Source organism: Carassius carassius, chromosome 21 (assembly GCF_963082965.1).
Source record: "Carassius carassius chromosome 21, fCarCar2.1, whole genome shotgun sequence".
Taxonomy (NCBI): domain Eukaryota; kingdom Metazoa; phylum Chordata; class Actinopteri; order Cypriniformes; family Cyprinidae; genus Carassius; species Carassius carassius.
Genome location: NC_081775.1, coordinates 2,844,085 through 2,871,643, shown reverse-complemented (window position 1 = coordinate 2,871,643; position 27,559 = coordinate 2,844,085). Strand labels below are relative to the sequence as shown.

The 27,559-nt window shown below is 39.6% G+C and overlaps 1 protein-coding gene across 6 annotated transcripts in view; it reads left to right on the top strand.

The window, feature by feature from the left end:
* Positions 1-27,559, top strand: part of cacna1db (calcium channel, voltage-dependent, L type, alpha 1D subunit, b) — an 88,878-nt gene that overhangs the window by 3,467 nt on the left and 57,852 nt on the right. For all 6 annotated transcript variants that reach the window (XM_059503021.1, XM_059503019.1, XM_059503018.1 and 3 more), the window contains exons 3-9: positions 434-539; positions 10,698-10,837; positions 13,380-13,522; positions 13,601-13,753; positions 13,954-14,150; positions 26,587-26,690; positions 26,862-27,031. In XM_059503021.1, coding sequence (XP_059359004.1) covers positions 434-539; positions 10,698-10,837; positions 13,380-13,522; positions 13,601-13,753; positions 13,954-14,150; positions 26,587-26,690; positions 26,862-27,031 — 1,013 coding nt within the window. The remainder of the gene's footprint in view (positions 1-433; positions 540-10,697; positions 10,838-13,379; positions 13,523-13,600; positions 13,754-13,953; positions 14,151-26,586; positions 26,691-26,861; positions 27,032-27,559) is intronic.

Sequence of the window (27,559 nt, the reverse complement as noted above, 5' to 3'; positions counted from 1 at the left end):
ATTTTCGTACTGACATTGACGGCCTGGTAGTGTGGACAACTGGAACAAGGGAGCAATGAAAGATGGTGCCATTTCCTCATTCTTTTACACCTTTTAAAACTTTGAATTTTAGCCTTTGATTTTAAAATGACTCATCACTCTGGGTCCTGACCCAGACATGTTCCTGACATGTCAGCTTCTGGTGTGAGTTTGGGGCAGGACTGTCCAGTATTGGGGGGTGGGAATGTTTGGAAACAATTACTAGTCACACAGGAATTACATAAAATTGAGCCTAAAATGCCACATGATATCTCTGCCATGACATTGGTTACAGCTTTGAGAGTTTTAAATACACAAGATTAAAATGTTACTTTCTAATCAAGTTTGATGTGTTGGGATCATTTGTGAAATGGATGTTACTACTATAATTTTTCTCCTTAAACATTATTTCCAGACCTTTCGATATCTTTATATTGCTGTCAATATTTGCCAACTGTGTGGCCTTAGCTGTTTACATCCCCTTCCCTGAAGATGATTCCAACTCAACTAATCATGATTTGGTGAGTACTGTGACGTCTCTTCTGATTTCTCATTGGCTGTGTTGTGGGATTAGTTTCTGCTTATTTAGATTAGATGAGTGAATTAGAGTGGAATTACACAAGACCAAAGGCGAATTTGCAAACACTCAAAAGGTGCTCATCCATGCTGCTCATGTTTGTGTCTGCAGGTATATGAAATGTATGCTGTATAATTGCTCTGTTGTTTGTGTGGAAGTAGCTTCATGGGAAAGAAAAATTCTATTTTTCATATCTCAGTTGTATCTGAAGACAATTCTTTGAATCTTTCAAGAACATTTTCTTTTTAACTGAACAATCTTTATTAATGCTATGGAGCCACACTCTGTTTTTATTTATTTATTTTACTCTTAATGAATTTTCAGGAGAAACATCTGGGGTTACTAATGCAGTAATGGATCACATACATTATACAGCGTACATAAATGTCATAAAATAATGTCAGCCTAGAGTTTTACAGGTTTATTTTTCTGGATCAATTCCTGTAGGCGATCAGAGCTGTCCATGGTGCTGAAACCATCCTGCTCACTATATATCCAACATCATTTACTCTATTTTGCATACAGTGCATTTAAAGCATACAGTGCTGTAAAATAATGTTCGTCCTTTATGATTTTGTGTGCTTTTGCACATTTTTACAATTCCAGCAGAACTTGAACCAAAACCTATAAATGCACAAAGTAAATGGAAAACTCAACTAATTTACAGATTAAATAACATTTTTTAACTCCTAGTATCTAGTTTATAGGTATCTAGTTTATAGATCTAGTTTATAATAACTGCTTACAGCTCCATTAGCAGCAATACTTCAACTACTTCACACCTGGAGACTGCATAATTAAAACCAGTGTCAGTGTAGTAGTTTGAGACTAAAGCTCATGTCTGTGGCACTGAAATGAAGCACATGTTTTTCTGTTGAATTAAGAATACTGTTTGTATGCCTATCATTATGCCTTTTATTAATTTCATTAGGCCTGTCATAACATTGATCATGACTACTGATAGAGCCACACTCGCAAAAACTGAAATACAGTTTTCTCATCTCCATCCTCAACCATGCAAGGCTAGGTACTGTATCTATCAACCACAAGGTCTCTTCAACTGCCTGTTCTGTGGCATCTAGCTTGCTTGATCACCAATGAAGCACTTGATGCCACGGTGACCTGCATACGGTCAGATCACCGGCCCTTCCCCCACATCACCACAAACAGATTTAGTGTAGCACCAGAAACAGCTGCTTCTTGACAGCTGCTTTACCATTTCTGCCTTTTGCCAAGCAGAGTGATGACAGAGATGAGTGGCTAAGGGGATCAAGAAATTATACTAGAAAATTTTAACCTTGAACCGTGGGTCAATCTGCTGGAACATGCTAATCACCTGACATGTACACCGAAACTTCATGAGAAGTGTGCATTTAAACATTTTACAGCCAAGACAATGTTGGAATTTCTTTGAATAGAGCAAAAATCATCAGTTGTCTGTATTTTGTGCATGGATTTTGTGTACAATACCCCAGCATCTCATCTAGAGTCCAAAATAAACAATTTTCCGAGCACCAAATGCGAGAATCGTGTTGGCTTGTATAAATAACAGGGTTATTTGCCAGCAATCAGAAAAGGCTTTGTCGACCAAAGTTTAGTTAGTCGCTTAGTCGTCTAAAAAAATTCCATAGGCGAAGTCACACAGTTTGTGACTGACAGATCGTTAACAGTTAACATTGGACATTATAATAGTGTCTGTGTGGAGTTTGGAAACTGAACAGCAGTGTGCGCTCACTGCAGGACATGGAGGCACTGGTGAAGAAAAGCCTGATCTCTTCGGCAGCAAAGAGTGCACAAGCAATATGATGACACTATCATTTTGGTTGAGGTGGTGCTTCGGAAAAAAGTGCTGTGCCACTACCCAGCATCGAAACTCTCGTTCGCAACACTCCCAATGTGATTGCAGACACTTCTGAGGCTATCAGCCCTAGAAGATGTAAACATAGTCTGAATGGGAATTTTTTCCCTTTCTGGAAAAAGGAGTGACAACCATGAATTTACCTGATGCGCTCCTCTGATAGAAATGCTTGATTCAGTTCTGAGTTCAGCCTGAGACCCAGGTAAATTATTTCTTGCGTGGGCACTAAGCAGCTTTTCTTCTCCTTTATTTTGAAGCCTAAGCCTTTTAAATGAGACACAAGCAGATTCGTATCTATCTCTGCCTGCTGCCGTGACAGAGCTGAGAGGAGGAGATTGTCCAAATAAGCTGACTCTCTGAGACCCACTATTCTCAGTTGTGTTAGAGCTGCCTCTACACATTTCATGAAAGTTATTGGGGCTAATGCCAAACCGAATGGAATTTACAAATTTCAAAAAATTTGTAGGCTGTGCAAATCTGAGGAAGTAAGTGTCCTTCAGATGTAAACCAGTCTCTGGGACGAATAACATTGTATAATGTTTTTATTGTGAGCAGTTTTAACTTGTACTTTCTGAGGTGTTTTTTGAGGTTATGCAAATCCAGAGTGGGATGGTGTGGCAGAACTGGGAGTTGCCGCTCTGATTTTCATGTAATGTGTGTATTTTTGGTTTTTATTTTCACACAAATCTCTGCCCTTGGCCCACTGCCTGGATACACAGGAAACATTTTAATTTCTTTAAAATGGGATAAAATGTTTGTAAACTTTTGTCCTCTCTCTTGCATAACCCCATGGGTGGAGTGGAGAGAAACAACATGTGGGACACGGGATGAAGTTGTGCCAACACTCCAACAAGAGAACTTCCTTCCTTTGAACATTTTTTTTCTGTACCCTGCTTGGATTTGGGTTTCTGTAACCTGACTGTCCCCCACTTGAAGCAAAGGCAAACACTGGACACATGGGCTGGGGTGGGCTGAGTAGTCGGCTTCCTGGGAAGACAAGTTTCAAAAGCTTCCCCATCCTTTTGCATTAAGAACCCCGCCTTCTCCTCCTCTGATAAGCAAACCCAACCACTGGGATCTTTCACTCACCAAGGCCAGTCTTATGCTGTGGCACAGCTCTGGTCTGCTCCCCTCGATGAGCACAGGTTGAGATATGCAATGACTTTTGGACATCCCCAACTCTGGGACACAAGGTAGGACAGCTGGTATAAGCTGCGAGTGTAACGGAGGCCAGCGAGTAGTGCTGTGCAGGTAAACCTCACTCCCCGATCTCAAGAGACGCATTAGCGACAGATGCTAGTGGCTGTAGCCATTTAGCCTCCTTGTTAGTGCGTCCACCTCCCATGCCGGAGACCCGTGCGAGGAGCGTCGGAGAGGACCCGGGAGAGAGGGGTTACACGAACACCGGGAGATTAACAAGATCAGACATGGAGAGAAAGGAGCTGTAACTGCTCAATAAATAAAGTGAGAACGTGCCTTGATGCACTGGTCCCCACCACAAAGATAGATATAGCAGAATGAAAATATTCACTTTAACAGAGGATATTTTCCCCCAAATAAGCAGTCGTGTTCGGTGACGTCCCTTAAATGCGGCTCGTCCATGAAGAGTTAAGTAGACACACTTTTACGAAGATCTGCTGAGGATAGCTTGCAATGAGGATCTTCACGGGAAAGAGAACGGGGATGAAGTAAGGACTGCTAGCAGTGATATATATGAGGGAGGCAGGACTGTCGTGATTGGTCGGTCAACCGACAGATGTGGTGTAATTGGTGCTTCCAGGATTATTCACGCCCAAGGCGATTCTCATAGTGAGATACCGAACAAATATTTGAAAGAGAACTACATGTTCGCAAATGTTGTGAGTTTGGTTCTTTTATAGCACTCTTCTAAATACTCAACACGCACCCCCCTCTTCACAAATGTGTAATTGTTTATAAATCTTTTGTCAGCGAAAGAGAAGCTTTACAATTTCCCCATAACTTTCCACCAAAATAAAAGCGCTGGTCTAATAATAATAATAACAACAATAATAATACTCTGTTTTATTTCACTTAAAAAAATAAAAAATAAAAAGCTGCAAGCCGCCAGCATTTTTGATCGTTTTCACAAAAAATTAATGATTCCCAGCATATTGTCCTGTATGCATATATAAACATGCAATATGTTAAAAGAAATAACAGAATGTCTGCTTTATTCAGTCTTCATTCATTCTATTTTAGCAACACTTTAATGTGGGTAAGTTCATAAAAAAAGCAACATTTCCTGTTGCCAAAGACTACGTCAGATTCAGATTCAGATCAATGATCAAAACATATAGATTGCATCAAAGCTTCACAGTCCTAAACCACTTCCTTGGGTTACATTTCATTTGGTAACTTTAGACAGTTTTGATTTATATCCCGTTGAATGCTTGATGATTTTTTTTTTATTTGCCTCTGCTTAATTACACAATCGCTTGAGAATTAAAGAGATTTAATACTATTTCAGAAATATTATTTCCTTCCACATACCAGTGAAATCATTGAAAGCTGGGTAATTCTGTCCAAAGTGGCGAAAGAGTTAATTGTAAACAGATCTGATTGTCTTTGTCTGATCTTATGCATGATCTTTAGTGAACTGACCTCATATTCAAAAAAACAGGTGCAAATATTAGTGATTGCTAAGTTTCTGGACTTCATACTGTTAAGTTATTGTGACATATATAGTCTTTTTTCTTTTAAGTTAGAGTGAGCATTTGGTCGGGTGTCCACTGAGCTCCAGTGCTCTGAGCAGCACTGGGCTTGTCCAGTAAGATTAGCATCAACCGAGTCAGTGACACCAGTGTTTAACCTTTCTTTCTCTCTGGATTTCCATTGCACTCACTCATGCATGTTCATCGATCTTTTCCAGCCTACAAACCTATATTCTCAATTCCACACATGCCTTTGGGAAAGCCCTTTGAACAAGTGTGAAATGATGAGCGTTGCTGAACTGTAGTAAGTACAGTTTGCGTGTCTGTTAATTTATGACGAGTCTGAATGGGGGCTTTTGTATACACATATGGGTGAAATTTGTGTGTGAAGCAAATGCAACAAGCTGTACGGTATCTGAAATAAACACAAATACGCTTGCAGTTGTTTTCCTCTGTGTGCTCTCGTTGGTTGACACTGACCCATCTGTAAACAGGAGGGTGGAGGGCGATGAAAGAGGATCATAGGAGGATTATATCCTCACTCACTCTCCCATCTCTCACTCTAGCTCTCTCTTTTATCACACTATGGACCTTATTTCACTCAACCAGTTGTTCAGTTATATACCTTTGTACTTTAATACTTTATTTTGTGAGTTTAAAGGGACAGTTTGACCCGTGCTACTGGTTTATTTCTGTACAATAATAAATGTCTTCTTGTGCAGTGGCAGTACATCACTTCAGTGTGTAGCAAGGCCATGTGACTAGATTCATATTTTCCAAGTGTTCTGATATTTTTTGGTTAAAAATAACCTGATTGTTAAGCAATTCCATAGTAAAGTTGTGGCAGAAATCATTGCTCTCCTGTGCATGTTTCCAAAACTAAAATCAGTGTTATGAGAATCAGTTGTTCAGATTATAATTATTATATTTTTTTTTTGTGAACAGCAATGTGAAGCAATGAAGTTTCTTTGACAGTCAAACATAACATTAAATTGTATAGTGCATTATGTTTTTTTTTTGTCTGAACTCTGCCTTCACATTTGATGAATGGGGTGATTTATGAGACTGCATAGCCTTGACTCATGAGAAAGGCAATTTTTTTGTTCCCACTTTATATTAGGTGGCTTAACTATTATGTACTTACATTTAAATTACTCATTAGATACAATTCACTTATTGTGTACATATATGTTTTACATTTTACTTGTGTAATTAACTTCTGTAATTCCATTTATAATTACACAGTTGACCAATCCCTTACACTTTAACCTACCCAAAAACGACATATGACATAGTAGTTAAGGCCACCTAATATAAAGTGGGACCATTTTTCTTAATTATTCATGGCACCCTATAACAAGTGCTTAAAAGCTTCAACAGTGCTGTCTGCCTCATTGACTTGTTACTATAATGACCGATACTCTGTGCAACTTTTACTTGCTTCAGAGTCTACGTAGAGGTAAAAATGGGATCATTAGGGAAATGGTCTGAAATCATAATTGTAGACATAAATGTCAGCTGTCTTTACTGTGATTGTTTTATAACCAATCAAACCACTTATATCTGTGAATCAATGCCAAGAAAAAACAAAAAAAAAGATCTCAAAGATGATTTAAGTGTAATGCATATAATTTTGAGCAGACTGCAAATGTATTACAATGCTATGAATAAGTGTTCACACCCGTTACTCTTGACGGAGTTCAAGGATAAAGTCGAGAGGATCCAAATGCAGATGAGCTTTAATGAAGGAATTAACTGGAACAAGGACAACAGAAACCATGAACTGAAGGAATGCCAACACTTAACAGCCAGAAGATGGACAAGACTATACAAATGATGACCAGGGCTAACACAGGGGTTTAAATACACAGGCTAACATAGGGGCATAGTGAGTTGGTATATGAACTAACAGGGATCAATTGTCTTGAAGACAAACAGGGTTAATCAAGGGAACAAACAAGGCGAGACAAACAGAGACAGGAACTGAACAAAGGAAGTGGACAGGGAACAAAAATGCCAAGACAAGGGTCCTAAACGCAAGACGGGGAACACGAAACTGGGATTGTGACAGCACCTATCATGATTTATTATGTTTTTGTCCTTTGTTTCAGAAAAAAAAAAAAAAACAAAACATAAAAATCCAGGCAATCTAACTAAGAAAACACAAAAGTTTTTTAAATTATAAATGTTTGTAATTGAAGCGAATGTAATTCCCAAATCTATGAAATGACATTCATAGTGGGTTCAGCTGTACTGGATGCCATGGAGTTTGAACTCAGATCCCAAGATCACAATATTGAGTGATTCAGTGACTCACTCGTAAAGACTCACTTATATAATTCCTGAAGGGATCAGAACAAATATTGAGTGACTGCAGAAAGAGTCAGTGTAAAATCCCACCCCTAGTGCACAGAATGACAATCTGTCTTGAACAAATATAGCAGTGATAAAAACAGTGCTGTTTGGCTGTTGTAACACTTAAGCAAAGAACAATTTGCTGGAACTAACCAATTAAAACTATGATTGCAAGTGATGGCACTGTCTGACCAAATCAAACTTTGTCAATTGACTCTTCCGTGTGGGGCTTGATTGACAGGCGATCAGACCAATCATAACATGGAATTTGTCTCTGACAAACAAACTAGACAGGAGAGTAGATTAATTTCAGTGTACTTGAACTTGATGAAAAATGGTGTGTATTATTGATATATTTCCACGGTTGAAACAAGATACCTCCTGATATTCATTCATGTTTATTTCATGCTGTAACTAGTAAAGATGAAGAGACTGAACTTGAACTGAAGTGCTTCAGTGATCTGTCACGACACATTAAAGGGCCACAAAATGGTATTTATTGTCTGAATTTCTTTAAAAAACTTTTCAAAATGTGAAAGCTGACACTTTGTTTCATGCCTACAGTAACCTGCTCTGTTTTGTCTGTTGGCACGTTGTCAGTTTTCTCTTTGCTCTGTGTGAGAACATGATGTGTGGCGTGAGCCTGGTCAGATGCAGCAACAGTAACGCAGGGAGCTGGTCTTTGTGAAAGGTCAATTGAGCAGGCCACCCAAGCTTCAGAATTCCCAAACCAATCACTGGGATCAGTTTACTATGGTTTTGTGTTTTAAAGTAAAACAGCAGTCAGAGTTCAGTCAGCATGACCAACTGCACATGGCAAATGACCATTCTGTTGAGTAGAGGAGCACATCCACCTTATTCGCTTTACACCATCTAGAGGGCAACGTGTTGCTTTGGCCAACAAGTAAATTTTGCGACATTGCTTTTAGAGCATGTAGACTTGTTAGTCTAATGCTGCCATCAACTAATCTGGACACTGTATCACTGTGGTCATCAGGCAGCTTGTCTTTGCCCTCAGTCTCTGTGCTTATGTAAGTCCACCACACGTGAAAGTACCTGAAGTATTTGATGAGCTTAAGTGCTGTAAGACAAAGGAAGGGCGCATGATGTAAAATGGATTAATGCACTGCCAAAATTCATGTTTGTAATAGTAGTTTGTATTCTAGTATATTAATATGAAAATCAAAGACTGAACTAATTTGTTTTGCGAATAGACATAGCCAGCCTGCCATGTTCAGCAGTGAGATTTTATTGTTCGAATGGGATTAATCTAGGCATCCAAGTCTATTGTAGCTATTCATAGTGCTGTGGCTTAGCCATTGTCATCCGGTCACCTGCAGGATGAGATGCAATCATTAAACTGAAGACCACGAGCATCTACATGAGACCAGGAACATTTATTATAACTTTCATATTTCTACAATACATGCTTTGTTGCAGCATTTGATAGTTTTTGTGCTCTGCAGTGTCATTTATAACATTTCTGAATGGTCCCAGAGAGACGGCCTTATTCTCATTTAATAAAGATAAATAATTTCTAAAATGGCAAAAAAAACAAACAAAGAAAGAAAAAAAAAATAAATATATATATATATATATCATTTTTTGAAATGTTTATTAAAGTTGAAGAAAGCCATAAACAAAAATCTGAAAATAAGACACTATTTCCTTTTTGTGCAGCACTTTGTGTGTAGTGGTTTAATTTCTAAGTTAGTACTCAACAGTACTTTATTAATTTTTTAAAATGTTTTTTAATCTCATTATGGTTAAAGTTACTCATTATGTTTAGGCTAAAGGTTAAAGTGCATGTGCCTTGAATTGATCATTTCTGTTCTTTATTAAAGGGGTCATATGAAGATGCTAAAAAGAACATTATTTTGTGATTTTGACTAATTTTTACTAATCGTTCTGAAAAGTGAGGTGTGCTCTGATTGGCCAGCTATCCAGTACGTTGTGATTGGCTGAGTCTCTGTTCATTCTGCAATCTCTAATATAATCAGACTGGTTTTCTTTATAATACCATTGTTTTGAATGGATCGTTTGAATGCATTTGCTCCCTGGATCATCAGACTGAAAACGTTCCCAGGTTAAGCAGCCTAAACTGATCTAATCACAAGCAGAGATGCAAAATAGGGTTAAAGGGTTAGTATAGAAATTGCGCTTCAGTAATTTTGCGTAGACTGCATTAAATTATTTTATTGTGTCAAGGATTATAAAATTAATTGCATGCATTAGCGTGTTAACAATGACAGCCCAAATATATATATATATATATATATATATATATGATATAGACTACTAACTGCAGACTATAACTTTTTAACCATCAGAGGATTTAGGCCAGGGAAGTCATGGCCTAATGGTTAGAGAGTCGGACTCCCAATCGAAAGGTTGTGAGTTCGAGTCCCGGGCCGGCAGGAATTGTGGGTGGGGGGGAGTGCATGTACAGTTCTCTCTCCACCTTCAATACCACGACTTAGGTGCCCTTGAGCAAGGCATCGAACCCCCAACTGCTCCCCGGGTGCCGCAGCATAAATGGCTGCCCACTGCTCCGGGTGTGTGTTCACAGTGTGTGTGTGTGTGTGTGTGTGTGTTCACTGCTCTGTGTGTGTGCACTTCGGATGGGTTAAATGCAGAGCACAAATTCTGAGTATGGGTCACCATACTTGGATGAATGTCATGTCACTTTCACTTTTTTTAACAAGATTCATGTTTCCGATAATGTTTTTTTTTTTACATCTCAATGGTAGAGCACTTTTACATGTTGACGATCATCAGGTTTATATCCTTTAGTTTGTGATCCAAAACATACAAATATTCACTACTTTGGAATGTAGTCTCTTTCATCATCTTTGGGTTCATGAGCATGCACATTTACCTGCAGTTCTGATCTCCATCGGAGTGGTTTAGTTCCAGACTTGTCAATATAGATGATGTGAACACGTGTAATTTAGAGTGTAATGCATGAGAACCAAAGGGGTTTGTTCAAGCATTGTGAAGCTTTTACCATGTGTGATGTGCTCTATGTATATACGTTTTTATGCTAAATATATTTGAACATGAATTGTAATGAAATCTGCTACAGCTGTTTCATGCTTATTGATTTTTCTCATTCTCTTCGTCAAATTGATTTACCAATCACATGCTCTTGTTCTTCAAATTAAAACAGATGAATGAGATAGAACTAAAAACTTGCTTTTCTATCATTGCTTCACAGGAAACAGTAGAATATGCCTTCCTGATCATTTTCACGATTGAAACCTTCCTCAAGATAATAGCTTATGGACTTGTGATGCACCAGAACTCATATGTGAGAAACGGCTGGAATATGCTGGATTTTGTCATCGTCATAGTAGGGTAAGTTAACAGTCAGTGTTTGCTTTTACATTCCTTTGTCCTGTCATTATTTTGAACACTTAATTGTGTTATTTGCAATTAAATGGAAATACATTCAATGTATTTAGCTGAACTGCTTTTTTAACCCACTTAAGTAGGACTTAAGCACATCTTTATAAGTCATTTCATTATTACTCCTCTTGCCAAATAAGTGTACTTATATAAAGCATGTCAAATGATGAAGTCATTTAATGAATTAACTATACTTTAAAGTAAAACTGACATTAATACAATGTGTGCTAAGAAACAAGTATACTGTCTTTACACTTAAGTGGCCTTTTATTTCATTGATATGTTATCTACAAGTACAGTTTAAAATAATATTATCTAAAATTTGAAGTACACTACAAGTGCACATTTAATATAATTAAGGTCTTTTTTCAAAAGCATATAACGTCCTTGAAACAGTGAACATTTGTGATGTCACTTAAGATTCAAATCTTGTCCTTAATCCAAAAGACGTAACTCACAGATACACAATAAATGGATGTAATCCAAAATACTTGTCAAATAAACGGACCCTTCAGCTCAAGAATAATGATTTTTCAAACAGAAGTCTACTGGGAATTGCTGAAACATTTGTCTGTATCTTAATACCAGCTTTGTAGAGTTTCAGATCACAGATAATGCTTTGTCAGATTTTGTCTTCTGGTGGTTCACCCTTTCAACTTGCTCAACATTGTGATTGTGCAAAAATTGTATCTGTCTTTGCATTGATTACTGTTTTGGGACGTGACACTTCCTGTGCTCATTAAAAACAATCAGGTTTTGTGCTAAAGTACGGCACTCTAAAGTGATGCAGTTGAGGCTGGTGAACAACACATCAACTTTTCAACCATTTATAGTGACAGCAAACATAGCAATGAAAAATCTGTATACAAATTTACAAAATGTGTCTATATACACACACACACACTGGCCACTTTACACCTTGCTAGTACCAGGTTGATGAAAAATATAAAACATAATTTTCTTTCTTTCTGATAGTAATGTTTATTTAACCAAAAAAATGTGACTGGGACATGAATTTACATTTGACTGGCTCTGATTTTTGACAGCTAGTGTCAACTTGTCCAGACTGAAAATCAGGGCAAAAAGCTGGGAAATTTTTTTTTATTACTGCCTTTAGCCAACTATGATCACAAGTTTCATCATTACAAAAAAAATAAATAAAAATAAATAGTTACGTTTCCCAAAAAACATAGTTCTGAAGAACTATGCTCTTCGGCAAAATGTAAGAAATATTTTTTGAAAATATGTACAAAATATTTTTTTTTTATTACTTAACCATTATTAATGTGTTTTTAAGTTTGTTTATTAGTTGTGTATTCAGATTCTCCAATAGCATGTGTTAAATAGTGTTTTAATTGGTCTTCTGTGTTGGGCTACAAATGGATGTCATGATTGAACAACTCTGTTGGAAGTAGTTCATGTCAGCTGGAAATTGTTGAAAGGATTTTATCTGGCACATAGCTGGCAACTGTTCACAAGAGATTACAATCTGATCTAGTGCGGATCTCTGACCTGATGTAATGAGATTAACTTCTCTCAGGGAGGAGGCACCCTGTGCGTGAAATCAGAGGTCATGCTGGATGGAGATTGTGTTGCTGTAAGGATCCTCAGGGATCACACCGCATCTCATCTATGACACCCCCTAGCCCCCGTGCCAGATGAGTGTGTAATGAGTATGTAAAGCTGAGTAATCATTAGAAATAAGTTCATCCAGCTAAAATGATTTGATTTTTGGATATGGTGGTGGTACCCATTGTGCATTGAGAAAAAATAGATGCAGTTGCATTTTTACTATTGGCTGTTTATCACATTTTTGTCACATCATCACCATTTTTTGTTGTTAATGTAAATTATTTATATACCCCTAAGCAATAGTTATGTAAGTTTTATATATATATATATATATATGTATATGTAAACATGCAGCTCACCACAACAGATCTGCAAACAAAAAAATGACTGATAGCCCAAATAGCCAATTAAACTCCTGCGCTGACTGGCCTTGTTGTTATCTGCCATTTTGTATGTCTGTTCTGTCTGACATCCCAACGTTATGGTCAAAAGGTGTTGTGATGATATCCAGAGAGGCTAGTGAACGAGTTTCTTTCCCAAAACCAGCCAGTAATCAACAAAATAAAAAACACAAGCTTTTAATCAGAGTCTGTTATAGACTGAATGAACAACAACCCTTGAAAACTTTGAATGACCACCCAAAAGCAAAACATCTCTATGTTTGCACAAAGGAAAGAGATAACAGAATATAGTATGGTGGATGATTGATTTAATCATTATGACATTGACCTTTATTCATTTTATGTCATTTGTTCACTCCATTACACACAATTCCCCTTGTAATTTCACAATTTTCTTGTCTTCTGCTGTTACATTCAACTTATAATATTCTATATAACATAATAATCTGATAATAATAGCTTGAACTCACATTCTGTTATTATTGTTAATACTGATGAGTGTATATGTGTGTGTTTAGTCTCTTCAGTGTCGTTCTGGAGCTGGTAACCAAAGATCGAGATGTCAGTGGGCAGTCAGGTGGCAAGCCGGGTGGGTTCGATGTGAAGGCTTTACGAGCGTTTAGAGTTCTGCGGCCCCTTCGCCTGGTGTCAGGAGTGCCAAGTGCGTCCACATCATTACCCAGCATTCACAGCTAGAACAGCCTGATAACATGCTGATAATATTTGTTTGTGTGTTTAGGCTTACAGGTAGTGCTGAACTCCATCATTAAAGCCATGGTTCCTCTGCTGCACATTGCTCTGCTTGTACTATTCGTCATCATCATCTATGCCATCATCGGGCTGGAGCTGTTCATTGGGAAGATGCATGCAACCTGCTATCTGAACGGCACGCGTCAGTGTGTTCTCATATTCATTAGACTAAATTATAAACAATACATGTTCTGTTTTAAAAATGTATTTTGCATCACACACACATCAAAATGTTTCAAATAATGGGTCTTAAAGATATTCTAACCAGGGTGCTCATACACATAGTACATAAATGCCACCATTCCCTGAGAATAAGCCACATATTTCTCATTCTCCACACAGGTACATTTGCAGAGGAGGATCCAGCTCCCTGTTCTCTTTCTGGTCATGGGAGACACTGCCCCCTCAATGGCACTATGTGTAGGGATGGCTGGCATGGACCCAACAATGGCATAACAAACTTTGACAACTTCCTGTTTGCCATGCTGACTGTGTTCCAGTGTATTACCATGGAGGGCTGGACTGACGTGCTGTACTGGGTGAGACTCGCAATGTCTTCCTGTCATTTAAATGTTCACTGTTGCTGGAATTCTCTTTGCTCTTTCCTGTGGAAACGTCCACTTCCACTCTAAGCGCTTTTCCATTACACACAGAGAGCTCAGTAGATGCTAATGAGATTGACCCTCTAAGACTGAAGGGATAAAGTCAGAAGACAGGCAAAATTGAGAACACAGGAGAACATGTCAGCCTCTTCTTATCAGTGCTAGATGATGTACAGATACAACAATAAAGTATTACTCAAGAGAAAGTAATACTTTTCAATGTTACTTTTTTAAAAGTACAAAAGTACTTGATTTTTAATGTACTTAAGTATTAAACGCACTGGGGTTTAATTTCTAAACATTGCATATGCACAAAATAGGCATAGAAATTGCGTGCACAATTTTGTATGCGCATATCAGGATTTAGAAAATATAAACTTGGCGTAAATAAATGGCGTACACACTCTTTTTCCTGCCGTGAGAAAAGTAATGAAGTAAGGAAAGATTTTAAAATAGGTTTTCATTTCATTATACACATTTACATTAAATATTTCACTCTCATTAATGGAAATAAAAACTGAAAATACATGAAAAAAAAAGAGAAAGTCGAAAGAGACCGGTCTCCAGAGGAGAAGGCGCATTGGGCTTTTCAACAGCGGCGGTTATGAGGCTCCATTTCCTTCAGGTGTGCCCCATCACACGCCGCCAGCCCTGACTCATCAAGCAACCCTCCTTCATCTCACACCCACTCCTGTCAGGAGCCTGGTGAAGGGTGGCGATTTAGGACAGGGTGCCAATGATAATCAGGGAGGAGGCAGCTGACTCTTCACAACACCACCCCACCCAAGCGACATCCCCGTCATCACGGGAGTGCCACCATCCTCACCATCAGTGAAGTCGTGGCCTAGTGGTTAGAGAGTTTGATTACTAACACTAGGGTTGTGGGTTCGAGTCTTGGGCCAGAAATACCACGACTTAGGTGCCCTAGAGCAAGGCACCAACCTCCAACTGCTCCCCGGGCGCCGCAGCATAAATGGCTGCCCACTGCTCCGGTTGTGTGTTCACGGTTTGTGTGTGTTCACTGCTGTGTGTGTGCCCTGTGGATGGGTTAAATGCAGAGCACAAATTCTGAGTATGGGTCACCATACTTGGCTGTATGTCACGTCACTCACTCACTCAACCATGCTCCAAACGGTTGCCGTGGGAAACATTGCCTCTCCGGGCGGTTCTCCATCTTGCACCGCGCCAGAACAGGGACAGAGAAACCGGGTTTTATTCGACAGCCTCAACCAACCACAGGGTAAAATGACAATAAAGGAGAAGTCACTTACCCCTTTTGTGGCTGGGAGGCTGTCTCCGTCGTTCCTCCATTCCAGTCTGGGTTCTCACAACCTTTTGTGAGTGAGAGGGAGTGACGTCATTAGGTGTCTAGGCTCTGCCTTGCCCGCATTCTCCACCAGTGTGGCGGGAGGATTAAACGACAGACACAATGGCCATGGCATCAGGCCTCGGAGAGGCTTTTATTAACAGAAAATAAAACAAAAGAGGGAATAAAAGTGGCCAAAGAGGGAGAGAGTCCAAAACAAACAGGGGATCTGGTGTCCTCGTCGTGCTGCAGGGTTTGTATAGGTCGGGCATGGAGGAAGGGTCCAGGTAAGGGGCGGAGTCCTACGGCCACACACGCTCCCCTCTTTAGTCCGGGGCACAAGGGGCTGCTTTTTCTTCGGCTTCATCCTCCTCGCTGGCCACGGCGCTTGCAGGGGATAGATAGCCTGGCATCCTGGCCCGTCGGCCATGTAAACATGGTTCTCGTCTGGACCGCAGGTCCGGCAGCTTACTTCTCTGGTGGCACGGGAGTCCCTCAACGCACCCTTCCTAGACCCACTAGGACACCAGGGTGCATGCACGGGAAAGAGACCGGTCTCCCGAGGAGAGGCGCATTGGGCTTTTCTACAGTGGCGGTGACAAGGCTCCATTTCTTTCATTTTCTTTCAATGATGTGCACTTAATACATAGTTAATATTAAGGCAGACACTGCTGGATTCAGTTGTCGAATGGTCCATTGTCCGGTTTGAATAGGTCCAATGATAATAACTTACTGTACTACCGCAGCTACATGGAGTTGTTGATGTCGCGTGAAGTCATCTCCACAACAAGTTTTCTTTTTAAAATAGGCTACTTTGTCAGTGACTCGCCAAGTCAGACAATTATATTTACACTGCAATAAATATAGGCTAAAATAACTAAAATGTTCACCTTATCAGCAAAACTGCATAAAGTAAACTTGATTTTAATTGTTTAAATAACAAGGATGCTGGATGATTTTTAACAATAAAAATTGTGTATGGCACAAATAGCATACCTCATATTTCCTTAATGTCTTTGAAGCTTAAACGGTGTTAAATATGGTGTCAGGTGGATGGGAATATGCATAGTAAATGATATACAGATGAGGTTATGTATAGTAAAACTAGGCATTGTATGCTCCATATATGGTTGGTTATTTCGGGGAGGAGACGAGGTGGAGATATATTTATTCTGCTTTTTAATATATTTAATCCTACAATAATAAAGAGTTGATGAATTTGAATGAAGAAATTTTATATGCATTGATCTGAAAATAAGCAAACATTTTATTTAATTACCAAAACATACTTTAATGTAGTAAAATTTAAGATTTCCGATCGAACAGAACACCAGGGACTGATGCAGTTTTTCCCAGAAGTTGACAATGAACTTCCACTATTCTAATTTTGCCGCCTTCACCTCCTTTGACGGCACTGAAGAAAAGGGATATGGCAAGCTCGCTCTCTGGAGGAGGTGGTTGCTGCACATAAATTATAATAATTCTAATTTATTATGTTTATAAAGAGCTTTTATATAGAGCAGACAATGTGATAAAGCCAATCAGTAGAAATGGGGATTGTTAGAAGGCCATGATGGTCAGAGGCAAGTGGGCAAATTTGGCCAGGATGCAGAGGTCACACCTCAGCTCTTTTTGAAAGACATCATGGGATTTTTAATGATCACAGAGGGTCAGGACCTCGGTTTAACATGGCTTCCACAGTTGTGCATGCAATCGCCACCTTTGACTAGATTTGAAGGAGATCAAGTACACAAACAAAATCCCCTTCCTTGACTCTCCTTTCTCCCCTAAGTGTTCCAGCTCGGTGTCTGGTTCAGGCCACCAGATGGATTCATCTTCTCAGCAGCCTGTGAAGCTCTCGCTGTTTCCAGCTCAGCCTTGGCCAAATCAGATCCTTGGGAGATAGAAAAAGGAGAGGGCCAGGTCCTGCTGAGGCCGGACAGCCCCAAAAGATGTCTCATGCTCGCTTTCAAATTCCTCGTTTAGCTCATGGTGATGGAAGTGTTGTTCATTCTGGGGCCATCCTTCCCCATTTATCCAAGAAAATTACCACTGGAATAGTAAAACCACATACTCAAAAGATATTTATATCAATATTGTGAATATCCCTGCCTCCATGCAGTGATCTGCCCCCCTTAAGTCAAGTCAAGTCAAGTCAAGTCACCTTTATTTATATAGCGCTTTAAACAAAATACATTGTGTCAAAGCAACTGAACAACATTCATTAGGAAAACAGTGTCAATAATGCAAAATGACAGTTAAAGGCAGTTCATCATTGAATTCAGTGATGTCATCTCTGTTCAGTTTAAATAGTGTCTGTGCATTTATTTGCAAGTCAAGTCAACGATTTTGCTGTAGATAAAATAAATCTCAGACTACTACTGCTGTCTGGCTCTAGGCTTAGGAAGCCATCCTGGGCCTGTCAAACTGGGTTCTGCAAAGTCTGTTTGGAGAGGGAGCCGTAGAGTTTGTTCCCCCAGTGAACTTTTCTTTTCCCCAAGAAAGGTGCTGGGCTCTGGCCTAGTGTTAGGTTCAGATCTCATGCCAACGGACCAATGGCTTAATGTCTGATGCATATGGAACACAAATACAAACACTTCCGAGAGACGTGTGTTTAACATTCCGCCTGGAAAAAAAGGCCAAACCCCCTGTGATGCCAAACCCCCTTACGAATGAAGAAAGCCATCTTGTTTACAACTGTAATGATGATACATGTGTCCAATATTTAAAGTTCACGGCATAGAATATTTAAAGTACGTCCGAGAGTTTTACCCTCTGTTATTGTGTAGACATTGTCATGCCCCGAAATGTGATGCTGAAATGAAACGTACTGTGATTGGTTGTTTGACATTTCGCTCAAATGGCCTCATGGGCGGGCCTTTGCCAATGAAAGCTGCCATGGATTCCACACCTCCAGCAGTCAGTCTGAAGGTCTGACTATGCGAGACTAGCTCAGGTCCATCCTCAATCTCGAATGCCTGAATCAGGCTCTAATATAGCGCCTGTTCAGGATGTTAACTTTGAAGCACATACTTGCAGAGGTGGGTAGTAACGAGTTACATTTACTTTGTTACATTTAATTGAGTAATTTTTTGGGGTAACTAATACTTTTCGGAGTATATTTAAAGATGGGTACTTTATACTCTTACTTGAGTAAATTTTTGGGGAAAAATCTGTACTTTTACTTCGTGACTGTGCGCGACGCTCCTCTCGTTACTTTATCTTAATGCAATAAATGTTATAAATGCTTCAGTTTATTCCAAACGCGCCGTCTACTTTTCTCTGGACAATGAGCGATGCCCATTCGCGAATGATTCATTCTTTTGAGTCAACTCTGTTCAAAGGCTTGATCAAACCAATTGGCAAACGAGTGAATTGGTTCATGAATCAGTTTGAATGAGTCGTTCAGTTCCCTGCCGCACGCGCTGAGCATCTGAAGTGGTTCACTCAGAGTTGTAACATTTAACATCAGCAGCGTTGAAAAAGTGGCTATGGAACTGCACTGAATTGAAAGCAAATCTCCAAAAGCTATTATTTGCTTGCGATGGAGATCCTTATTAGATGAACACCGCGTGTGCTGTCTACTGTTCAACAGGTAATAACTTGGGCTACATTACAGTACACGATAGCACTGTGACATTAGTTTGTTGTACGTGTGTGGCTTATAACAGACAGAGGGGAGTCAAGTTGAATGCAGCTTCCAAAAGACAAAAAATAGCCGATTAAGATTTTATTAATTTTAATACAATCACACCGGTGCGAGTACGTTCAGCAAGTCATATCATCAGCTGCTAAATTCAGATCTGTGATTGCTTGCTGGCGCTGAGCCAGAGAGAGATGCGTTTTTACAGCACTGCGCATTATAACACATGATTCTTTTGAGCTTATTAAAGCATTGGCCAATCAGAGGCGTTCAGATGAGTCATCGCTAAAATGCCGGTGCTTCCTTCACTCGCTCGCTGACTGAATACCTCTTTCTGGCGAATTCTCTCGTCAGAAACAACAAAGTACAGATGTGTGTACGAATCTTTAATTAAGATATTGATTTCACAGTGTTAACAGTTTCAGTGATTTTAATGAGAGTTTCTGAGAGTGATTGAAATCTAGACTGTCAGTGAAAATGATCTTTGATAATGTAAATGTTATTTGCTCTCTTTCTGAACAATGAAAGATTAGTAGCAATATTTATATCACATTAACTTTCAATGTTAAATTCACATTTAATATAAAGTCAGTCGTATTAAAAATATGTTATAGCATGACACCTATATCTGTTACTTAAGTAAACAGACACGGTTTTATAATAAATTACATAAATTGGAGTAAAGGCTGATGAAATATATACATTTATACACACACACATATATTACATACATTTTATCTATATATCTAAATAAAAATAGGCTCAGTATATATGACCCAAAGTAACTAGTAACTAACTACTTGAGTAGATTTTTTATCCGATACTCTTTTACTCTTACTCAAGTAACTATTCAAGACTAGTACTTTTACTTTTACTTGAGTACAGTTTTTGGGTACTCTACCCACCCCTGCATACTTGAGCAAATATGGCCAGGGGACTGTTTTTTATCAATGAATCTGAAAGATGTTTACTGTCACATCAAGATAGCCCCTCATCACAGACCATTTTTGACATTTACGTTCAAGGAGGTGGCTTATCAATACTCAGTCCTCCATTTTGGGTCTCTGGCCCATACACTTGATTTAGTGCATCGATGTGGGTCTTTACCCTCTTAGGCAGATGGGAATCCCCATTATGGGCTATCTTGTCAACTGGCTGGTGTTAGCCAGATCGGAGCTGGAATTTCTCACTTACAGTTCGCTGCTGCTCAGCCACCTGAAACCTTGTGTCTCCCAGCCAGCAAGTAGTCTGATTGGGCACAATTATTGTTTCAGCCCAGATGTGGGCCTGAGTCATGCCAGAGTGCTCACTGATAATTCAGCAGTTAATGGCATTGTTCCAGGTCTTCCTCAAAGCCTGTGTAATGTCCTACAGTGATGCCTGGGTCATCTTTACCTCAAAGTTATCCAGCGCTGCATCAGTGCCATAGCCCCTGTTTCAGACATGCATTCCATTGGAACAGATCTCCAGAAGGAATGTAGTCAGGATAGATGCCTGACTATCTGACTACCTGACTACCAGCAGGTTGGGGAGCTCTGTACGAGGGCAGACCAGCGTTCCGCTTCTGGTCCAACTTTGAGCAACGCCTGCATATCATCTGCCTTAAGATGATGGCAGTTTTTCCAGCCATAAAAACTTTCCTACAATGTCTTTAGAGGGCACCACATCCTGATCTCCTTGGACAACATGATGGTGTTAGGCTTTATAAATCACCAAGGTGGTGTCAGGTCAGGCCCGGCTCCAGAATCAAATCACTGAAGATGCTTCTTAAATAAGTGAGGGTGCTAATTTATATTGATATATACCATCTATTGCTATGGCCCAAAGAGCTCTCTCTTCATAATCACTATTCATAAACTATTCATACTCATAATCTCTGCGCTGCTCTACAAATCTCTTATTTACATCACGTTTAAATTTTGTTATAATGAGATGATTCGTGCTGAACACAGTATCTGAACAAAAACTCCTGAGCGGTGAGTGGATTCTCATTGCATTTCATTCAAGAAATCAAAAGATATGTCTGTTATTGGCTACATTGCTTAATGCTGCACAAACATGTCAGGTCACACTCCCTTTACAGGATGGTGAGACACTTCCTCCTATGGGCACAGTACAACCTGCTTTCACTGAGGGCAATTCACATGCCCGGCAGGATGAACCAAGGTGCGGACATGCTGTCCAGGGGCAATGTAGCTCCAGGAGAATGGAGACTACTCCCCCAGATGGTTAATTCAGCTCCTTTTGGCAGCTTCTTGGCCAGTCATAATGAGGATGTTTTTCCTCTCTCAAGCGAGAGGCATGATTAAAAGCAATGACTAAAACCTTTTTGGAGGCTAGAGTCAGGCACAAGTCATCACCTTTCTAGCTCTTCCTTACCCGAGGCGCGAGGAAGAGCAGGGTCCCAATTTACTCTGCCCGTTTCGGCTCTTAGAGTGAATGTTGCCTGATCTTGTCACTTTTTGCACTCACAGTAGCTCGTTGTATGCTTCAGAGAGTGCTCTAAAAGGCTGCCAGTGTCCTATTGGAGTAAGGACCCACTCCTCCAGAGGAATGGCATCCTCCTAGGCTTGGCACAGTGAAGTTTCAATTGGTAAAGTCTGTGCGGCAGCCTGTGGATCTTTGACATCTACCTTCACCAGATTTTATAACTTGGATGTCCCTGCTCTTCAGATGTAGATTTTTTTCCCTTTAATTGAGCTAATCCTCTTTATTAGTGGAAAAGGTCTTGTTTGTAGACCCCAGCCTAGTGCCTTGGACCTCGTGATTGACACATAGCTTTTAGGAGCCCTCTTTATGGGTGCTCTGGGAGGGGGCTCACAAAGCAGTTTTGTTCTGCACTTGCTTGACCATTCAAAAGGGAATGATATGGTGTAAGAGAAACAGGTCAATTTAGCTCAAAGGGAATCATTTAAGATTTTAAAGGGAATTTGAACAGAATCCCTGTTTCACGGCTGATCACTGAGACGCCCTGCGATTCACTGAAAGAGCCGTTTAACATAAAATCTGCGCTTGATATTAATATCCAAAGTATAGTGAAAACACTATCAATTAGCACAGTAACAAGATCGGCAGTTTAAGACATTAACTTGTAAGCACAAAACACAAGATACTTCTCTTTTCAATATGAATAAGGCTTTATTAGATAAATCTAAGACATAAACTAATCTAACACATAAACGCACGCACTCACACATTCACACAATTTGCAGGAAGATCGAAAGTTAGGGAAAGATGAGTTTAAGAGAATGGAAATGTGGAATCCCAAGTTTACAGCAATCTGTTAAATTGCATAGACATGAACAACCATCAATCACTTAATTAACCCTCGCATTGAGTTCCTCAATGAGGTTAAAATTATATTAAATACACCAGTAAAGGTCAGAGTCTGGAGGTAAAGTTACTTGCGTCTCCTGTGTAAAGGGAATCCCCTTTGTTGTCATTGAAAGGAGGTTTCCCGATGTCGCTGATTGGCTGGAAGTTCAGTAGTTGCTGAAGTGACGTCTTGGGAAGCCTGTGGTTGGGCGTTGGCTGAAGATGCAGAGTTGTGTGGGCTGGTTGAAGTTGAACGGGCAGTCGAGGTCAGACTCGGAGACTCGGAGAAGTAAAGTTTGACGAGACTAGGTGGTGTTTCTTTTCATCGTGGCTAAGTAGCAGCAGGCAGGCCGAAGCACACTGGAACCGCGCTCACAGAACAGTGATGACTAAAGGCATGGTTAAAAGCTAAAGCTAAGAAGCAAAGCTAAAAGCAAACTAAAAGCAGGCATGACTAATAGCAGAAGCTAAGAAGCAAGCTAAAAGCAAGATTTTATGGTGTCCTAAGTATTTAAACTGGCCTGTTGGCCACACCTCAAATGTTGTCTTGACCAATCAGATATTGTCTTGGCTCGGGGGTATCATAAATCATATGTTATCTTATCAAGCACATGGTCCGAATTTTCCTGCTCTTGCAGAGTCTAATTTTGGACATGATTCCTATAACAATAATATGATACATTTGACAAATAACTGATGGTCAGGACTGTTTCAAGCTAACAGATTTGAATACATACATACTAGACATGAATATGTATCCTTAAGCTATCCAATAGTTATTAAAAGACATACACAATAAGTGATTATAACATGATAGTCAAATGTGTGTGTTACATATAAATGAATATGGAGTGAAGCGACGGACTGATATTCATTTAAGTCTTTTTGAGTACATTTTGGTCCATATATATGTAGAAAAGACAGTTTCTGTGTCATTATCTGACAAAGATTTCTGTGGAGACCAGAGGTTCAAACCCCCCCCCCCCCCCCCCCCCTTAGGAATTTCAGTCTGGTTCTGCTAGGTGGGGGAAGTGTTTAAGGATATTGTGTATAACTCTCATGGGTTTACATGTGATGTCCGGCGTTGCATCTCAATTACTTGCTCCAAATTTGACAATCTCTTCTCCGAATTGAAATTGTCAATAATTGTTCTAATGGTGTTACTGTTGAAAGCTGTTCTGTGAAAGAGTTGGTTGGTTGGTTATCTTGCTTGGGACTTGTGGCAAATAATGTTTTATGACTTCCTGTTGCCTTTCTGAGGAATTTGGCTCGTGTTTCAACCACAGTCCTAATCGACTCTTTAATTTGTCTGATTCAGGTCAGATCCGCTACAATGGTTACTATTTTAACCTCGGTTCCCAGAGATAAGGGAAGGAGCATTGAATAAGCTGCAGTGCTGCTCACGAGTCAATGAGTGTTGTTATCAGTCAAAAGAATCTGATGAATTGCATTTAGAGCCAGCTTATAGCAGTCGGCTCCACAACTTTTGGCAGGCTGAAGCACCATTTATTTGTACAGCTACACGAATATGGACAAACAAGGTTTAAGTATCAGAGTAAACAAAAGTTTACCACATAAGCTTTCAATGCAATTCTCATTTTCTTATCTCAGGGGTACCCATATCACATTAGTAACTGGAGATTAGTAACTTAAATGTTTTATCATTTGAAATGGCATTTCCATGGAAGACCCATGGTAATTAAACTGCATTATTTTAATTTTGCATTATTCATAGTTTTTACCCACAGTTGCCAAACCCTGTAGAGACTGTGATGCAGAACCTGATTTTACCAAGTGAGACATGTTCCTGGGACAACATCTTTGTTGTCCCTGGAACAACATTGTAATTAACCAATCAGATTTGAAGAACCAGTTTATAGATTTTGTGGAGTTTACGCTTAAAATCACTGTTTGGTGCTTGTACATCAGTGTCATTCATCTATCATTTACCCTGATTTTAGGGATTACTCATGGTTAAGGTTAGGTTTAGGTGTAGGGATATGGTTAAGAATATATTTTTGGAGTAAAATGTTGTTCCAGGGTCAACAAAATATGTTGACCCAGGAACACATCTAACTCAGCAAAATCAGGACGTGCAGACTGTGACTAAGTATTTCATACAAAGAAAAAATTTTAAAAGCTCAAAAAGCATCAATGTTACCAAAGTTTAGTAAAAAAAAATAACTTAACAGTCATGACCTATATATGATTTTCATTGAATATTATCATTACTGAAATTCAACTTTAGTAACTTACTTTTAGTGCCATCGGTGTCATGAACATTGTAGTTTAGAGAATCTCCTTCTTCTTGGCACATATTGAGTGAATAATTCAGTGAATCATAAAACTCCAGGCTTTCCCTAACTGGATCATTGAATTGGTCATTTGTTGGAGAACAGCTTTAACTGGTTCTGTCACTATTTAGTTTGTTCTCTCTTGTCCCTGTATTTAGCTCCTGTCTCTTTTTTTCCTGTTTCCAGTTTGTTTCCTTATTTATCAATTAGTTCATTAAGTAATCCCACCTGTGCCTTATTTTATAAATTTTTATCCTGAGGATATATTCCCGTCAGTTTTTTCATTGTTAGTTGTGTTAGTTTACTGTCAGTGACGTAGCATCTGGCAATGCAGGTTATGCAGGTGCATATGAGCCCAGTCAGACAAGGGAGGCAGCGCTGAGAGGGTAATGACCTGTGCTCTGAACGGGGTCGAGGGCACTTTAGGGACGTAGCCATGCCTGATTTTTAAAATGAGGGCCTGCAGATCGCCAACACGTTTGACAGATGCTAGCGCAAGTAGCAGATCGGTTTTGAGCGTTAGGGGCCAAAAGTCAGCTGACTGCAGCGGCTCAAAGGGAGGCCCTTTGAGTTCTTCGAGGACTGTAGAAAGGTGAAAGGACATGAGGGGTTCAACTGCATAGAACCTCTCAGGAAACGCACGATGAGGCTGTTTCGACCCACTGATTGGCCAGCGATAGAAGCATGGAATGCTGTGATGGCTGTTACGCACAACTTGAGCGTGGAAGGGGTGAGACCCTTGTCCAGACGCTCCTGTAGAAATGACAGTATCAGAGATACGTCACACTCAACAGGGTCTTCATTTCATGCTGAACACCAGTCAACGAAGACTGATCTATTCTGGGCGTAGAGGCGTCTCGTAAACGGAGCTCTCGCCTGAGAAATGGTGTGTAGCACGTCCCGGGGAGACTTAAATGCTCCAATCGAGGGACCATAGGTGCAGAGCCTAGAGTTTTGACTGTGGATGCCAGATTCTCCTGTTCGCCTGAGAGAGGAGGTCCCGCCTCAGGGGAATTGGCCATAGGGCATTCGTTGAAAGCCTGAATAGCTCCGAGGACCAAACTTGGCTACTCCAGAGTGGGGCTACCAGGAGGACTCTGTGCTTGTCTTCCCTGACTCGTCTGATGACCTGATTTATCAGAGCGATCGGGGGAAAAGCGTAAAAAAGGAGACTTGGCCAGTTGGGCCAGTTGTGCTTTTGAATTTGCTGCCCCAAATAATTCGAAAGTGCTACAAAAGCTATTGAAACTAGAGAAAAAATATTCCATTATGTGCATTTAAAAAATACAAGTTAGTGCTCTGACTTCAACCTGTAAATATTTTAACTGAGGTCTTATTCTTTTTTTATGTGCTTTATGTATTGCAATGTATGTTTGTACAGTATGTTTCTCAGAAGATATTATTTCTTCTGCCAGGCTGTTATTGAAAATAAGAACCTGTTCTTAATTGTCTTGCCTTTAACCTAAATAAAGGTTAAAATAATAATATAGCATTGGGTTTTGTGTTTCCTGGGATCATGACAACCACTTATACATCACATATAATTTGCTATGAAACTTCATTAGTCAACGCTGCGTGGGGACAATTGCTTATTTGCATGTTCTCTTATTTTACATCTAAATGTAAATCTTAACATAAAAGGAAGACTTTAGTTTTAAATTTCTTTATTTATTATATTTGCTAAAATGCCATAAAAGATTTTCAGCTGAGATTATAGTCAGCACTGGCCAGATTTTGTTGCCATATTTATGTTTGTAAGGGTAGACTTGGTAACATGAGTTAATCTGAGAGTTGCTGTGTGTCCTTGTGTTTCAGATGAATGATGCTATGGGCTCCGAGTTACCTTGGGTCTATTTTGTCAGTCTGGTCATTTTTGGCTCCTTCTTTGTCCTCAATCTAGTATTGGGTGTTCTAAGTGGGTGAGTTATTTTATCAAAATGCTGTTAACATTCAATTTCTGTAATTTCATAGATGCACTCTTCAAAGTGCCGTAATCAAAACAAAAAAATCCATAGTCTATATCTATACATGAGTTCTTCTTTACAGTACATTATTGCTAGTGTGAATTTGTCTGCATCTGTGCACCACAGAGAGTTCTCTAAGGAGCGTGAGAAGGCCAAGGCTCGTGGAGATTTCCAGAAACTGCGTGAGAAGCAGCAGCTTGAGGAGGATCTGAAGGGATATCTGGATTGGATCACACAAGCTGAGGACATTGACCCTGATAATGATGAGGAGGGAGATCAAGAGGCAAAACGCAGCCGTATGTAAAAATGCAAGACTCATTTGTTTCTCCTCTTTTTGTCTGTCTGAAGGTTTGTTGAAATCCATGCCACCATTTGCACACATATGAGAAAAATTTAATCATAGTCAAATGTAAGTGGTTCATCAAGTTTATGCATATGCTCAATCAAGGGCAAAAATTTAATCTAACAGTAGGGGGTGGGGGGGATCAATACACAAGATTTCTTGAGAGCACTTTTTGAAGTGGACACAGATAATACAGCAAAATTTTACCTGGTAGGATAGATATGTGTACATAGCATGGAGATCATGTTTAAATATGAGTTTGGTTCATAGGTTCACCATGCAGTCATATTATAATTACAATTTTTTTTACATCCTCAACATTTGTTTCATCAGGGACCAAAGATATCTCTTATTGAGATAATCAACTGCAGCAAACACACTGCACTTATCATCATAATGGGCAAAAAAATAATCACAGGCATATCGCCCTGTTAGTTGTAGTGAAAGACATGCAGAACCTTTAATGCATTTAAATCATCTC